This window comes from Spinacia oleracea, chromosome 6, assembly GCF_020520425.1.
Source record: "Spinacia oleracea cultivar Varoflay chromosome 6, BTI_SOV_V1, whole genome shotgun sequence".
In the NCBI taxonomy this organism is placed as follows: Eukaryota; Viridiplantae; Streptophyta; class Magnoliopsida; order Caryophyllales; family Amaranthaceae; genus Spinacia; species Spinacia oleracea.
In genome coordinates, this window is record NC_079492.1 from 131340213 (window position 1) to 131357110 (window position 16898).

General features: G+C 34.2%; 2 protein-coding genes across 3 annotated transcripts; one reads left to right on the forward strand and one right to left on the reverse strand.

Annotated features, from left to right (window-relative positions):
* Positions 1 to 2458: 2458 nt before the first annotated feature.
* LOC110799671 (BTB/POZ domain-containing protein At5g48800) lies at positions 2459 to 7291 on the forward strand. Of its 2 annotated transcripts, none has more exons than XM_022004954.2 (4): positions 2459 to 2984; positions 4399 to 4465; positions 4869 to 6041; positions 6534 to 7291. In XM_022004954.2, exons 1-4 carry the CDS (start codon positions 2920 to 2922, stop codon positions 7059 to 7061), a joined length of 1833 nt encoding a protein of 610 aa, XP_021860646.1. In that variant the 5' UTR covers positions 2459 to 2919; the 3' UTR covers positions 7062 to 7291. The 2 variants fall into 2 exon arrangements, with proteins under 2 accessions (XP_021860646.1, XP_056686626.1); XM_056830648.1 differs by lacking the exon at positions 2459 to 2984 and adding an exon at positions 3350 to 3829.
* Positions 7292 to 8022: 731 nt separating this feature from the next.
* On the reverse strand, positions 8023 to 10888 carry LOC110799672 (cytochrome b5). The gene is made up of 3 exons (XM_022004955.2): positions 10555 to 10888; positions 8862 to 8928; positions 8023 to 8564 (listed from the first exon to the last, which is right to left on the reverse strand). Exons 1-3 carry the CDS (start codon positions 10639 to 10641, stop codon positions 8308 to 8310), a joined length of 411 nt encoding a protein of 136 aa, XP_021860647.1. The 5' UTR covers positions 10642 to 10888; the 3' UTR covers positions 8023 to 8307.
* Between the last annotated feature and the right edge of the window lie 6010 nt (positions 10889 to 16898).

Sequence of the window (16898 nt, forward strand, 5' to 3'; positions counted from 1 at the left end):
ATAATTCATATATATGTAAACCCTATCACTTCGTGAGCAAGATACTCCCACGTCACTTAAGTGGTTGGCCGAGCTGATGTTACCAAATTACTATAATGCTTACAACACATTTGAGATCAAGTTTCGTTTAAATCGTTGTCTTGATAGGTTTCTATAGTTTATATACACCAAAAACACAAAGTTGAGATAAAAAATATCAAGTGAGTGGCAAACCATCGCAAACAACCTTTTGGTAACAATGTAACATCATCATCATTCAAGTTATTGTATTTATGTTTTCATTCTATAACGTAAGAAAATATGTGCGTCTCCACTCCCCACTTTCAAGACATCTCTTACTTCCTTAGTATACTAAACTCTTAATACATCAAGACCTAGCAAGGTGTACGAAATAATGTTTTTTTTAAAAAAAAAAAAAACTTTTTTGATCTATTCATATCTTGGTAGTTAGGTCACATGTTAGAATTTTTTTCTCCACTTATTTATAATTTGCATTCCGTACTGAACTTATGGCGTATTCCCACCATAAACTCTCTTTTTTTCCTTTTAGGAATTGGGAACTTCTTTTTTCTAATATTAGAAAATATGAGTATATATTGTAGTGGCGAATGTATTGTATGATAGTCCTATAAATGCTAATAATTGAGAAGAATATCATGAAATTTGTCATTCATAGATAGATTTGTTATACTCCATTAATGTAGGTTGGACCTGTTGGGCCTGCTAAGATAATGATGTTGGGCCCACAGCCAATTAAGCTGGCTATGCAATCAACTAATCATAGTATTTTATATTCTCCACCGCTCTCTCAATCCACATTTTCCCTCCTATTAATCAGCTTTTCAAACAAATTTGTTACCTTTTTCATACGTAAAGTAAATAAAAATCTAATAAAGTCTAAACTTTTGCTTGTTTTTCAAGATAATGTTTCTTGTTTTTACATTGATTTTTTTACTGTATTGTTGCACGAGTTAATAGTTTGTTGAAATAATTTGCAATTACAGAGGGTGACATCGATAATAAGGAAACCTCGGAAGTCTTGATTTAGTGATTAAGATTAAAGATTCCTAAATAATAAGATACATGATTAAATCACCTAAAAAATATTTACAATTAACGATTTAAGTTTCTGGGTAATTTTTGAGATATGTAGTGAAGGTCGGTCAGCTTTGTCGGAACTCTTCCTTCTAGTATGACTGAGATTAATAATTAAGTGTTTGTTCGTTATCATTCTTTAATCTGATTCTAATTTTATGATTTAAAGAAAACTAAAAACAAGTATATGGAAATTACAAAAGAGGTTTCATATTAAGTTGTCATTTTTAAAAATTAATATGATACGCCATACATATATCACAATTTGGATTATACACCCGGGTGCACTGTGCTCATTATGTATTCCGATGAACACTCATTTAATACCTAATGAACATGGAGAATGATTTCACTGTACGCGTACAAGTGGAACATTTTATTATATGCCTTTTGGATTTAACCTAGCTATATGTTCATTTACTATACGTTATTTGCGTATGAACGATATGTTCTTTGAATTTGAACTATATGTTCATTTAAAAACAGGATGCACAATGAACATTGTGCACCAGGGTTCATAAACCACATTTTGATACATATATCATATATTCATATATGACTAATTAACCAAAATTATATGACTTTCAGATTTTTAAAATTGAAGCAGTGAAACGGAACATAAACTAAGCATACTTGATTCCTTCATTTCAAACTCATACTTGATTCCATTTTTGGATGAACCAAACTAGGACGTTTAAAATGTAATTAATGTTCATGCTAAGAGTAAACAACAAGCTTATACTCGAGGATTAAAGGAATATTGACTAAGGTAATGATTAATTGATGATAGCACTCATTTGGTCTATTAGAGCACACTGATCACCCTACAAAAATTTAGTAGAAATGAAAAATTTCATAGAATACATAAATCATCCTTTTAATTTAATGATAAACAAACTCTCAATCTGAAATTAAATAAAGTATTTAAAATCATGTTTTGTTCACCTTATTTTCATGTATTCCTGAAAAAATGTATTCAAATAAGTTCATTTCAGAAAAACAAAAAAAAGGCTATCCACTTATAATTTATAATAAAATGAAAATAAGGTAAATAAATCGCATCTTAAATATTCTAATCCATTAAACAAATCCATGGTTTAAAACTACTAATCCTTAGGTAAAAAAAAGAACAAAAACCTCTAATCATGGGGCAAATTTGTCTAATTACAAAAAGTGAAGGTACAAAAATGTGATCATCATTTTGTTTTTCTTTTCACCTTTCCATAAAGACAAATATTAAAAAGCATAGGTTATAATTAAAAACCAATAATAATGTCAAACTCCCTCCCAATTAACTACCTTTTTTCCCGCCCCACAAACACAAAGATTTGACTTCCCTTTGCCCTCTTTCAGTCTTTTGCGCCTTTTTAACGGCTTTCTAAATTTCCATTAAAAAATCATCTTTTTTTTTGTTTTAATTTTATTCTTGATAATCCATAAAAAGTAATTTCAGCTGATGATTTCCCAGTTTTAGTTTTGATTTATGAGAGAGAAAGAGTGAGATTTTGATGATGATGATGTTTATGACCCACCACCACCATATAGGGCCAGTGTTGGTATGGACAAGAGCAATCTATGCCTTTGATCACCAATTGTTCGATGAAATTCCCCAAAGAATTTTCCCACCCAAAAATAAAATAAAATAAAACAGCTTCACCTGGGTCATTGTCTTTGCTAAATTTCTGTGTTTCTTCCTCATTTCACTCTCTTTAGCCCCACTTTCACTGCCACCATCTCTTCTGTCTACTTACACAAGAATCCCAATTCTGTTTTCTCCCTCCTTTTTCGTGTTCTTCTTCTTCATCATCGTCTTCCTCATTGGCAATGGACCGCGCTGATAGGCACCACCTTCCCTTGTCTAAAAGCTCGCGACAGCGTTCCAACGAATGGTTCGTTCCATAGCTTACAACAGCTTCAATTTTGATGGGTTGCTTTTGTTACAAATTTCATTTTTTTAATGCAAATTTTGTTGAAATTATTGAGTTGTATGATTTAAGTTGAGCTGTTTATGTTAAATGACTTTCTGGTTTTTTTCTGCTTTCTGATGGGCATTGTTTATATGTTCAAAATTCTGGCTTTTGGGTTGAATTTATTTCCTGCCTTCTTTTCATGAATTTTAAAGATCATCCCTTTTTTAAACTTCTTCATCCTTTTTTTTTTCGAGAACTATGATGTTAATTAGCAGTAGTTTCAGAGGTGGCAATATAAATTATGGAAGATTTGGAGCTTCAATCCAAAGTGTATATCTGCATCATAGGGTTGAAAATGAAATAGATTTTTTGGACGGTAAAGGGAAAACGGGGTGGCTGATGGAAGAAATTCCACTTATTTGTGGTCAATTACAGGACCACTAGAATTTCCCTATAGAGTCTAGCATCAGCCATCACATTGTAAGTCAAAAAGCTTATGATACGGCAGATTTGTCAACAGTCAACACCCTTACCAGTCTTTTGAAAGGGGCTACATCCAACTGCACACTTGTGACATTAAGAACTATGTTATTTTTTCAATTAAGATAATCATGCATTAATTAAGTGTTCGAAAAATGATCAACCATTCTGCCACCTTTGACATGCTCATCTCAATTTTATGATGCTGTTCATTTCTTACCCTGCCGTGATTGTGATCCCAGAGAATTGTTCTTACCAAAAATTTGAAGTTCAAACGGATTTTGGCCCCCAAAAAATGCTGATGAAATGATTCAGGGGATATTGCAGTCACAGAAAAGAATCAAGTAGGGTGTATTTTCCTTCCCTGAAAAGTCCCAATTGTGAATAGTCATATTTCTAAACCCTGATGCGCACACAATTTTCAGAAGAAACCTCTAGTAATTATGTTCTTGGATTTTCTTCCATCTTTTGTACTACTATCTTGTTCCTTGCTTTCTATTTCGAACCATCCTACTTTAACCGTCTTCACTCCAATTTTATTTTCAAATAATATTCTCCACATGAATATCCATGTCTACTCAGGCATGTTAGACAGCATACAAGAGGTGTAGTTCCGATTCTGCCTTCATACATATTTTAGGAGCATCTTTTTCTTACAAACTTTAGTCTTTGTCTACACCTTCCCTTCCTCTTTTTTTATTCATAATGTTAATTGATTCCTGTATCTGAATAAAACATTTCCTAACCATTAAGTTAATCCCATCTAATACAGCACCGTAACTGTGTAGAGTACTGGTGCGATTGGATCACCATTTTTCTGTTCTTGATTTTCAGCTGTCTAAGTCTAACTGTTCTCATTTCTTTCTCTTCCTTTCAGAAATAGTAACTGTGTTTACTTGCTTTCCTGTTGTAGGATATTTAGAGATGTTCCCAGTGATATCACCATAGAAGTTCCTGGAGGGACATTTGCGCTTCATAAGGTGAGCTTCCGACAGTAATTATCATGCAAGTAGTGGCTTTATGTTTGTTGAGTTCCACCTTCATGCAGCCTCTCTTCCTTTTCACCACAAGTCCAGTTTTCCAAAATTAAGTTGCAGCTGAGCACTACAAAACCACAGATTCAGCATTGCTCGAGGCACAATGTTTACACCTGCACATATTTTGCTGGACTGGTTATAACCTCGCACCAAAGCAGGGAAAATGAGCCAATACTCCAACACTGCACCAAAATACTAGACTCCCTAAAGACCTCTTTTCCTGGATTAACCACTGCATTAGAGCAAATAGTTATCTAGATGATACTTTTTATCTTTTTCCTATTTTGGTATTCTAGTCAAGCATAATTCTGATGCATAGTCCTCTTTATCTGCTGTCTGTATGCAGTTCCCTTTAGTCTCCCGTAGTGGAAGATTACGCAAGTTAATAGCTGATTACCGAGATTCTGATAAATCAAAGATTGAGCTTCCCAACCTGCCTGGAGGTGCTGAAACATTTGAGTTGGCAGCAAAGTTTTGCTATGGAAATAACTTTGAGATCACGCCAGCTAATGTTGCCCAGCTCTGCTGCATCTCTGATTACCTGGAAATGACTGAAGGTTACTCGAAAGACAGTCTTGGTTCTCGAGCTGAAGAATACCTTGACAGTGTAGTTTGCAAGAACCTGGAAATGTGCGTTGAAGTTCTAAAGCAATGTGAAGCCCTTCTCCCACTGGCAGATGAACTGAAAATAGTTGGGAGGTGCATTGATGCTATAGCCTCCAAGACATGTACAGAACAGATTGCTTCAAGTTTCTCAAGGTTGGAGTACAGCAGCTCAGGGAGGCTAAACTTATGCAGGCCTGTGAAATGTGAAGGGGACTGGTGGATTGAAGATCTTTCAGCCCTTCGAGTAGACTTGTACCAAAGAGTTATATCAGCAATGAAATGTAGAGGGGTTAGACCAGAGAGTATAGGTGCTTCACTTATAAACTATGCAGAAAAGGAGTTGACAAAGAAAGCCAGCTTGTGGAATGCTTCTGGCCAATCAAGACCCGATGTTATTGCTGGGTCTGGTAGCCATGAAAGAATTGTGGTTGAAACAATTGTCAGTCTATTGCCGGTAGAGAAACTAGTTGTGCCTTTAAGTTTCCTATTTGGGCTTCTGAGAAGTGCTATTTTGCTGGATTGTTCTGTTGCATCCAGGCTTGATCTAGAGAGAAGGATTGGATCCCAATTAGATATGGCCACTTTGGATGACATCTTGATCCCTTCATTTCGTCATGCTGGAGACACTCTATTTGATGTGGATACGGTTCATAGGATCTTGATTAACTTCTCTCAGCAAGATGATAGTGAAGAAGAATTAGAAAATGTATCCGTTTTTGAATCAGATAGTCCTCAGTCACCTTCTCAGGGTGCTCTGTTTAAAGTCTCAAAGTTGGTGGACAATTACCTTGTTGAGATTGCCCCGGATGCAAACCTCAAGCTTAATAAGTTTTTAGTTATTGCAGAAGCTTTGCCAGAACATGCACGCACCGTTCATGATGGATTATATAGAGCAATTGACGTTTATTTGAAGGTAAATGCCACAAATTATGCTTGGATAACAATGTTTTCTGATGTGAACTGAGTAGGATATTCACATTGTCATCTTTGACTAATCTTTTTCCCCCTCAAATCTGTTGGAGTTCCGTGAGGGTATTGTTAATTAGCATGAAGAATTGAAGATAGTACCATAATACTAGATGACAAATGAAGAATTTTTGGCTTAATTTCCTGATCGTTGCTTCTGTCTTCAATTTGTTTTTTGTTTGATATATATACTTTCAAGAAATAGGTTTTGTTCTTTTCACCTAAAAACGTGACACTTACTTCACCGTATCTGAATAGTTTAGAATGTTAACTTAGGTATCCCTTATTGGAATTTTTCAGAACGTATCTTTCCTGAATTTTGGCTTCATGAAAGAAAAAAAAAATGTACATGATAATCTAATTAGATGCATGGTGTATTAACATAACCAGGATTATTCATGTAAAGTGGTGAATGACTTATCTTCCTTCTGATAAGCAGGCACACCAAGCTTTATCAGATGCTGAAAAAAGGAAGCTTTGCAAGCTGATTGACTTCCAAAAGCTGTCACAAGAAGCGGGAGCACATGCAGCTCAAAATGAGCGGCTTCCACTACAGTCAATAGTCCAAGTACTCTATTTCGAGCAGCTAAGACTCCGAAATGCCTTAGGTTGCTCCTTCCCAGAAGAAGAACCAAAGCCGATGTTTCATTCATGGCGTGTGAATAGTGGAGCTCTAAGTGCATCAATGTCTCCCAAAGACAACTATGCTTCACTAAGGAGAGAGAATAGAGAGCTAAAACTTGAGCTGGCTCGGATGAGAATGAGACTCAATGATTTGGAAAAGGATCATGTTTGTATGAAAAGGAACATGCAAAAATCTGGTTCTCGGAAATTTATGAGCTCTTTCTCAAAGAAGCTAGGCAAGCTAAGCTTCTTTGGACATACTTCTTCCAGGGGATCGAGTTCTCCTACTCCTTCAAGACAGTCGCAGATAACAGATTCAAAGGTGACCGATAGAACGTATTGATGTTTTGGCATGAGCAGCAATGCAAACAAGGGGTTTTCAGCTTCCTTTTTTCTTGCTACTTGCCATGCTCTGCCTCTTAATTAATTTTGTATATGATTTTATGCCTTTTAGTGATAACACTCCTTTTTTCGGATTAAGAAATGTTACAAAGAAATAGAGATCCTGTATTATTTTTGCAGTTACTCCAGTTTTTTTCTTGGTATATATAAACTTAAAACTTATTATATACACATATGCTTCATCCATAAATATATTTAAGCAATGAAGTATGAGTTTCTGCAGTTGCACCCTTCTGTTGATTCATTAAGAATGCATACGATGTATTCTTATAGGAAGTATGAGTTTCTGCAGTTGCACACTTGTGTTGATTCATTAAGAATGCACCACCTCTCTCTAGGTTTAAATAATGTTTAATCTTCCATGCAAGTGTTCCTTCAATTTTCAGCCCGTCTTCGGGGGGGTGGGTGGCGACTGGCGAAGGCCAATGGGTAAGAGCCTAAGAGGGTTGCTACGTCGTTCTAATGATCAACCGATTTGTGTGGATCCTAACCGCCATAAAACCATGAAGTACACCATAGGACTATACTACCACAAATCCACCATCACCAAAGCTCTATCCCCTTTCATTCACCACTGCATTGTCGGGGTTACGATGACGCCATCCCCTTTCATTCACCACTGCATTGTCGGGGTTACGATGACGCCATGATATTTATGGGGCACCTGTGCAATTTCTCAAAATGAGGCCCTCATTCAATAAAAGAAAGAAAAGTTCTTTTTACATGATACCATATGTTTCAGCTGAAAATTTCCGTTTTCAGCTAGTTTTGCACAACGTTTCACTATGCATGATAAATTCATAACTAATGGTTAAGACTTAAGATTGAGGGGAAGTAAACAAAGAAAGAAGACCAGATTGGTCTAAACAAATTTGCTGCTAATAAAAAGCAATGACAGAAAATTGATGTTTCCAAGGACCTGAAGTTTATAGCTCAGACGGTGTGGTAATAGATTCCGGAATACAAATTACTTATACTTTCAAATCACACAGAAAAATTGGGGGAAAGGGGGGAAGGAAAGGAGATGAGAAACACAAAATAAGAAGCTGAAGAAATTAAAGTACATATCCTGCTAATCTCTGTGAAGAGACATTTGTTAATTGGTAGGAAGTGGCTCCATTATCCATATATACTACTTTCTTATAGAAGATCATCTTTGTTTTCTCAGAAGGAGTACGCCTTATAGTTTATTCGGATGATTGCTTGGTGTAATAGCGCATGGCAACAGCGAAACCCAAAATTAAGAGGGGGACTAGGAACTGAAGGATCTTGATTACGAACTCTGGAGTCTTGTCGTGGTTGTACTGTGGTTGTTTTGGTGGTGTGTATTTAACCTTGGATGGGATAGTAGCAGTATCAATGTCACCAACGTACATCTCGTCCATCATAGCTCTAGCAGTGCTGCTGTGACCCACATCCTCAAAATCATCCGTTGCATCTTTTCCTGCATATACCATTAATCCATAGTTATGATCTGTATTAGCAGTCAGAAGCTACAACATAATGATGCAACGGTTATAAAAGTATTAACTTGTGGCTTTGATGCCGATCAAATTTTCACTCTGATTAACGTAATACTCCTAATGTCCTTATACAAGTTGAATAAGAGCATCTTACACTCTGATTTGCTTTCAGTTCCAACATTCAGACATCTTACAAGGAAATCAACCCCCTCAAATCAAAGTTTGATTTAAAAAAAGTTGGGTTCATAATAATTGTGCATAAAGTGACACTTTACTACCTGTGGCAGACAACAGCACCTCATCGCCACCAGGATGGTCTTCCAAAAACTTGGTCACGTCATATACCTGTTATAGCATATGTTAAAACCTTAGATACATCAAATAAAAAACAGTCGATGCCAAAGGGTAAAGAAATCATCTGTTACATGTTAGACATAGATACCCCATAGATACCCCATTGTCAAGCGACTCCTAAGTCAAATGTAATTCAGTAATGCATGCCCGGCACACCTTATGCCTTCTTCCAACGGCCAATAAAATAGACCTCCAAAAGTCAACAAAAAGGGAAGAAAATCTGAAATGATTAAACTAAACCAAGCCTCCGTTAACAGTTCAAACAACCCAAGGATGATCTCAAGACTCTCAACTATTTCCCCGAGATGCTGGCTTTGATCTCTCGTTAAAACCATTCATTACTCCTTTTAAAGAACTTCCACATTCAACATTTTGTAACAATTTCTACACCAGCATTTATCAAACCAACAAGAGGAATGTGATAGGTTAGTGAAAGTTAAAACCAATTAGACAGACAATTTACCAAGAGGTTTTTCAGTGACTTTAGACGAAATAGTTGATGAGTTTATCCATTTGAACTATCATTTGGCCTCAAAAAAGGCTAGTGACAACAATAGCCCTGATACAATTCGTATTCTATATGTCAACCTATGGTACACCCGGATGTATAAGGTAACACATCGCCCTTTCATATCAGACAAAATCCAGGAACAAAGATGCATATCCCCCAACTTCACCACTGATACTTCTTTGTTTATAAGGGCACGCTTGGATTGGGTGTAATGGATTATGGGGGTAATAAAAGTCAAACCACCATAATAAAAGGACAATGAAGGTGAATTGAGGTGGTTGCAAGGAGGGTGGTGTGGTGGTATTGTGATGAGAAGTTGTGGTAGTGGTGGTGTTGTGAGGAGAAGGGAGGAAGGGGGGAAGTAATTACCCCCCAAATGAGGGTAATAATCACCCTAGTGGGATGGTGGGTAACTATTCCCCCCATGATGAGGGTATTTGTTCCCCCTTCCCTTTTATTTTCTTCTTGCCAACACTAGCGTGTTCCCTTTGCCACCACTTCATCCCCTCATCATCACCTTCAATTACCTTAGTTGACTTTTATTACCCCTTTAATACATTACTCTCAATCCAAGCATGCCCTAAAAGAAAGTAAAATCTTTGATCATTGTTCTTTTAAATTTAGGTAATACTAATAACCCCACATTCGAAATCGAATCATACCCACCACAGCTCCACAATGCCAACCACATGCATGCAAATCACAAGCATACCATAATTTCTCATTGTTCTAACAACTTTGAATCAGGATCCCTTTATCAAGAGTATAAATATCAAGAGTATAAATCAAATCAAATTTCCAAATTCAACCCACTAGCATACATTTAACATATTATCCAGAACAGTCAAACCTAACTTGAAAATCCAACAAATAGCCAAACCATGCAAATTTCAACAAGTGATCAACTTTACATCATCATATTTGAATAAAAAAGAGAAAATACACATAACTTAGCTCAATACGATTGCTGAAAAATAAATCTGACCCACAATTAATAATCAACTAAATAATCAAACCATGAAAATTCTAATTGTAACAAGTGATCAGTTCAATAAAACCAGCTAAAAGTTCAGATATTAAATCAACAGAAGAGAAAGAGATTAAACCTTTCCACTGATAACAAGCCAGCAATCTTTAGAAGAGTTGTGTTCAGAAACATCGGCCAAAGTTAACACTTTTCCTTCATTACCCATTCGATTTGATTTTGTTCAACAAATCGTGAAAAAGAAAACAGCCCTTTTGCCCAGAAAAACAGATCCGAATAAAACTAATATTCAGCTCAATCTGGGTAAGCTTTGATTTCGAAGGAGAAGAGCAAAATAGTGGGTGGGTTAGTGAGATTTGAAAGTTGGGGAAAAAGAATTGAAAATTGGTTGGTGGGCCGAACAAGAAAGAACAAAGGAAGTTGAATCTTGAATGGGGTTTATTTAGAGGGGTTAGGTGAACCTGAATTTTGTTGCCCTTTTTAATTGATGTGCTTATCAACCAACCACACGCCCTTGCAAATTCACAACATTTGTGTTGTGGCTGACATAATTTTAGATCTTGTACGACCACTCTCAATAAATGAAAAAAAAAAAACAAAAAAAAAAACTTACCACTATTTCTCTACCATTTTCTTAGACTATGTGCATCTTTGACCTTCGGTTAAATAAAAAAATAATTTTTCTCTCATCTTTCTCCTTCTTCCACCTCATCTTCCAATAATTTGACATATCACTTACTTAAATCTCACATTTTTCTTCTACAATCTTGACTCAAGGTCATTATTTCTCTTACTTACTTTTTTACTTTTACATATACTCCACTTTAAATTCACCTTCAAACACAATTATTAATTTTAACAAATAAATAAATATGAATTTAAATTAACATTACATATAAATAAAAAAATTAGGTATAACCTTAAACATACATGTATAAACTTATCATGCAAATTAAAAAAAAAAAAAAATAAGATGAATTGCATGCGTGGCAGGCTGGTTGCACCTGGGGAGCCCCAAAAACATAAATATGCATGCATGCAGCATGCAGTACAAAATTATTTTAGCAAATATTAGCCTAATACTTCGTATGCAAACAGTTAACAAATATAAGTTGCGCTTCAGTCGGCCCCACGATCCATTTTAATGAACTTGACCTTGGGTCACATATACGATCCAAGTCAAGTTAATAAAATTTTGACCCTTGTACACTGTCAACATTGTAGTCATTTTGTCCTGTCAATTATCACTTGACTCACGCTACATGTCAAGGTTGTGTGTGCTCTTACTCCTCCAAGTCACATTTTTCTACAACAAATTTATCCCATCAATGAACTAAAAAAAGTGTATCGTTATTTGCGCTCACGCTAAAATCGCCCTATTATTTACAATGAAAGTACAAATTTGCCCTTATAAAAAATTATCCCCTCCGTTCATTTTTTTTTACCCTTTTCACCTCATCTCTCTCTCAACCCCCCCTCCCCCTCCAGTCTGGTGACTCGGTACTAGCCAGAAATTTAAATTCCGGCGAGCATTTTTTTTTTTTTGGTTTTTCTCTTTAACTCATTATGGTACCGAACTCGTAATCTCGCTGGAAAAAGTCGTTGGCAACGTTACTTTAATTCATCAAAGAAGCTGGAGGGGGAGCTCACGTAATGGTGTAAGTCGTGGAAGTGGTTCGCCGGAATTTCGTGAACTAGCATCAATGGAGGAGGTAAAAATGGAGTGTTTTTTTTTTACTATTCATTTCTCGCGCACGGACTTTGCATGGTGGTCATGGAAGTGGCGCACGAAATTTGCATGGCTCCCATGTCCATGGCGCAAATTCTGAAACCAGGTAAAATTTTATGGTGAAATTTTAAAACCTGCTATAAATCACAAGGACTATCCTAAGTGGAAACGTGCTGATTTTATAGCAGGTTTCAGAATTTCACCATTGATAAATCCTTCTTTATTCTTGGCTATCAATATCAGATCGGGTCATATGGAATCGTTATTTTCAGGTTAGATAGAGTTTTTCGGGTTTGATAAGATTTTTCAAGTTTCAAGTTTTGATAATATTATTTCGCTTTAGATTTGGTCGTCTTTCAATAAAATAACAATTGATAACCAAACAATCACTTATCACCTAAAACTTTGTACAAAGGTAAGTGTAACAACTAATCTGGGACGGAGGGAGTACTTTTTACTAATGTATGACCGAGAAGACAACGCAAGTTTGACCAAGGATTGGAGAGGAAAGGTGGGAGAAAAGGCTCGTGGTGGATTTAGGAGAAACATGAGATATGGACAAATATAATAACTTATTTTAGTGCTGAATATAAAATTATTATGATTCAGTACAGTAACTACTCCCTCCATACTTTTTAGGAGTTACATGTTGATCTACACAAATATTAAAGAAACATAGATAAATTTGATATAATAAACATGTAAGTGTGTCGACTCGTTGACAATTAATATAGAAAATAATAAATAATTGAGGAGTGGTTGTGAAAATTACCAAAAATAGAATTATGACTCCAAAATAAAAATAAAAATAAAAATGAGGGAGTTGTTATAAATATATTATATTGTGGATGCCCATTATACTCATGACATCCTTATCCTATATAATGTACGTATGTGTACATATTATGTTGATGGGAATAAGATTATAACCGCCCGTTTCTCTCTTCTTCTCTCTCCCTATTTTCATAACACGTTATCAACACCATCGCTAACCGACGGAAGATAACAACGAGAATTACAAACGAAATACAAAGAGAATTGTCTACATTATGTAAGTCTACTTAAATTGTTTGATTATTTCAATTTGATTGATATATACACAATTACACACGGTAATATTATACTTTGAAAGTTCCATACATGTTTTAATAATTGGGGCTTGTGATTTATGGAGTCTGCCAAATTGTGTCGCAAGTGCATGTACTTAGTAAGTTTGATCTTCTTGATTATTATTAAGTTTTGATTGGATTTTTTTTTGGTAATGTTGTTTGCCGCATCAAGCCTGCAATTGATTATGATTGTATTGTTTTTATTTTAACATTTTTTTTCTTCTCTTTTCAACTTGCAATTATGGTTATCACTTAACCGTTTTTTTCTATTTCATTAATCTAGTGTTGATCTCATGTTTTTGTAGTCTTTATGTACATACTTCTGATTTTTTGGCGGTATGTCTCATGTATATATGCTAGTTGCTTATTTACTACTCATACTATATATATCTAATTTCTTGTTGCACTTTACTCCTCATACTATATATATTTATTATATCATTCTTGATTCTTAATGTGTGGCGGTTAATTATGAGGAAGGTATGTATATTATATATGTCATGAATTTCTTAATCATGTTTGATGTTATTTAGTCTTAGTGCATGGTTAAATTTTCGTTTGTTATAAATGTAGTGCGATATATGTTGATGACGGTTTCTTAAAATTAGAGTCAATATATTTGAGCACCTCAACATCCTTTGGAATTATTTTCCAGGTTGTTTTTACATTTTGCTGGAACTTTGTTGTCTTTACCTCATTTTTTTTTGTTTAATCGTAATTTTGTGATGATAAAGGTGGTTATATAATCATGTATTGTAATCATGGTATAATTTACCTATAATAAATGTGTTTTTATGCTGTGAAGCTTATGATTTTATAGCATTATAAATGCTTTAAATTAGACATTGTATTATTTTGGGTGATTTTTATTATGACAAATCTTGTCTATGAATTTGGAGTAATTGGTTTTGGACAACGATTTAAATGTGGATGATTTCTTGATCACCACTTCTGAAGGAAATAACTGGTTATTAAAGTCTAAGGATGCCCCTTATACATCAGTGAGAATAGATTAAGAAGAGATGTATTTAATGGGTTGAACAATTTCTCCCACAATAGTTAAGAATAGAATATATGTAAAGATCAGGGGGAGATAGCTTTTAAGTTTACAAAATAATGGAATATGGATTAAAATGATACATAGATGTTAAATGTGGTACAAGTTTTTGTTCATAAATCATTGACTCTCTTTATGAACACGGGTATGAGTTTATGATATTGATATCATCATAAAGATGAAGAAAGATGAATATGTTTATTGAAATTGATATGTGCCATAATTTTAATGAATACTCCATAAGAGTATAAGCTATCTTTCCATAAGTTTTGTTAAATTGTCTTGCTATTACAAATGAGACACAAGTTTGTGTCGTTATATCACATCACAATATGTTCAATATAGTATTTTATAATTGTCGTGATCACTTTGGGAAGATAACCAGCAGTTATCGAATGAAATAATTTATACGATATTATATACGTACGATGTGATAATTCAGGTCATCCGGGTTTAAGAACAACCATTATGAGAATTTGAAATTTCTTGTCAAATAAAAATTTATGTGCTGACATTCCCTCATATGTTGTATATATTCAAAGGCAAGACATGATGATGAAGTTAAGTTGTATTTCAATCAAATAGTTATAATGAATCGATTGAGAAAATAAATACAAGAGATATTAAATACTTTGAAAACTTGTATAATGATATGATAGGTGACTTGAAGTTCACCATGATAGTAAGTGACCCGAAGTTCACCAAAAATGATAGTAAGTGACTTGAAGATCACCAAGAAGTTTACAAGTGTTTTGTGATTGATTTAAGTATCATAAATCTCTTGATTGGGGCAATCATACGGCAGCACGAAATGAGAAAATATGAAAAAAAAAAAATACAACTGCACAGTGCATCTACTCCCCGTGATCAATGTTAATCTCCAGAAGAGAACGAAAGTCGTATGAAACATTTATTAAAATACACGATGAAAAGTGTATTATTAGTTGGTGAAAGATTTTATGCCCCGTAATATTGAAATATTTTCCCAACTTAGGGGGAGACGAGCTAGAATAAGTTGGCAAAATTGAAAGATAATATATTGATCCCCATATGAGTAAGTGTAAATGCCAACTGTATATGTTTGGACATAAATATCTATGACTTAATTATGTTAAGTTTTACATGTCTAGAGACATAAAGGTATTTGTTAGTCATAGTGCTCGATGTTACACATAGTAAGTGTTGAGAAATATATCTTGCCAATATTTATTTAAATCTCTACACCCGAAGTGTAGATTATATATACGGTTCCAACACAGTGATGAGATATAGATTTATTTATATGAAAAGGGCAAGATAATGCAGTTGATGATATTATTGAAAAGAAAGAAAACATTAATATATAGTGTATGAAATACCCTTGAAGTGGTATAGATATCTGAACTATAATAGATGGCATGTGAGAAAAAATGAATGGTACCTATTGAATAAGTATTCAGATATCATTGATGAATAACATGCAAAATATATGTTGAAGAATTTTGATGATACCGGTAGATGATGGAACCGAAATATAATGCATATGCGAGAAATAATGGATTGAATAGGGGATTGTAAATCTATGTCTATTTCGATGTAGACATCATTATAATGATCAAATGAGCTCATGGACCTGAAGTCCAACAAGTTATGGATTTGAAATGTCCACATTGTACAGTGTTTTGCATTTGAGTCTTACATTCATATACATGTGTAGTTAATAGGTAAATGCATCATTCATCATACATTTAGTTTGTTTTATGTTTTATCATGATATGATGTTCATTTATCCAGTTATATATGTTTCAAAACTATTATGATGTCCTATACGAATATGCATCCAAAGAATGGTAAGACGAATTTGCAACTTTATTCAAATTTACAAGAGGAGATTCTTACTCCATTGGGCTAATATTTGTGACAAAAGTTTATATGCAATATCGATTTAACAGCGTTATGAATCATGTAAAAAAGAAGAGTTCCTGAAGAACTTATACATGATGTTCTTAAACATCTAACCCTTTAAGTTTTACATATGAATGTCATAACATTGATCAAATATTATCTAAACTCTTGAAGAGTGGTTTTGAAATGTCGTCTCAGCCAGTAGTTTGAGTACTTGAGAATTATGAAATATACATATTAGTTTATTTATGGAAGAATTCTTGTACAAATATGAGTTGATTCAAAATTATAAAATAAGAGTATGTAATGTCCTTATATTGAGTTTTATTTTATGGTTCAGAAGAACCATAAATTACATTATACCCTAAGTTGGACAGTGATATTATTATTTGTCATATATTGTCATGAAAGTATGACTAGAGAAATTTTGATCAACATTAATGATTACAACTACTTATGACCTCCAGAAGAAGGTTTATATATGTCGAATATTTAAGGATACGTTTTGTAATATTATGTACAAGAAAATATATTTATTTCAGGTATTATTTTCAAAAGTTTGGTGATATAATTACTCACCTAGCGCATACAAGTGAATATTTGAAAATTCAACTCAAATTGTGGAGAATCGATTTTCAAGAAGCTTCATGTTGCTACATTTGAAAAGTTATCAACAATATTAGATT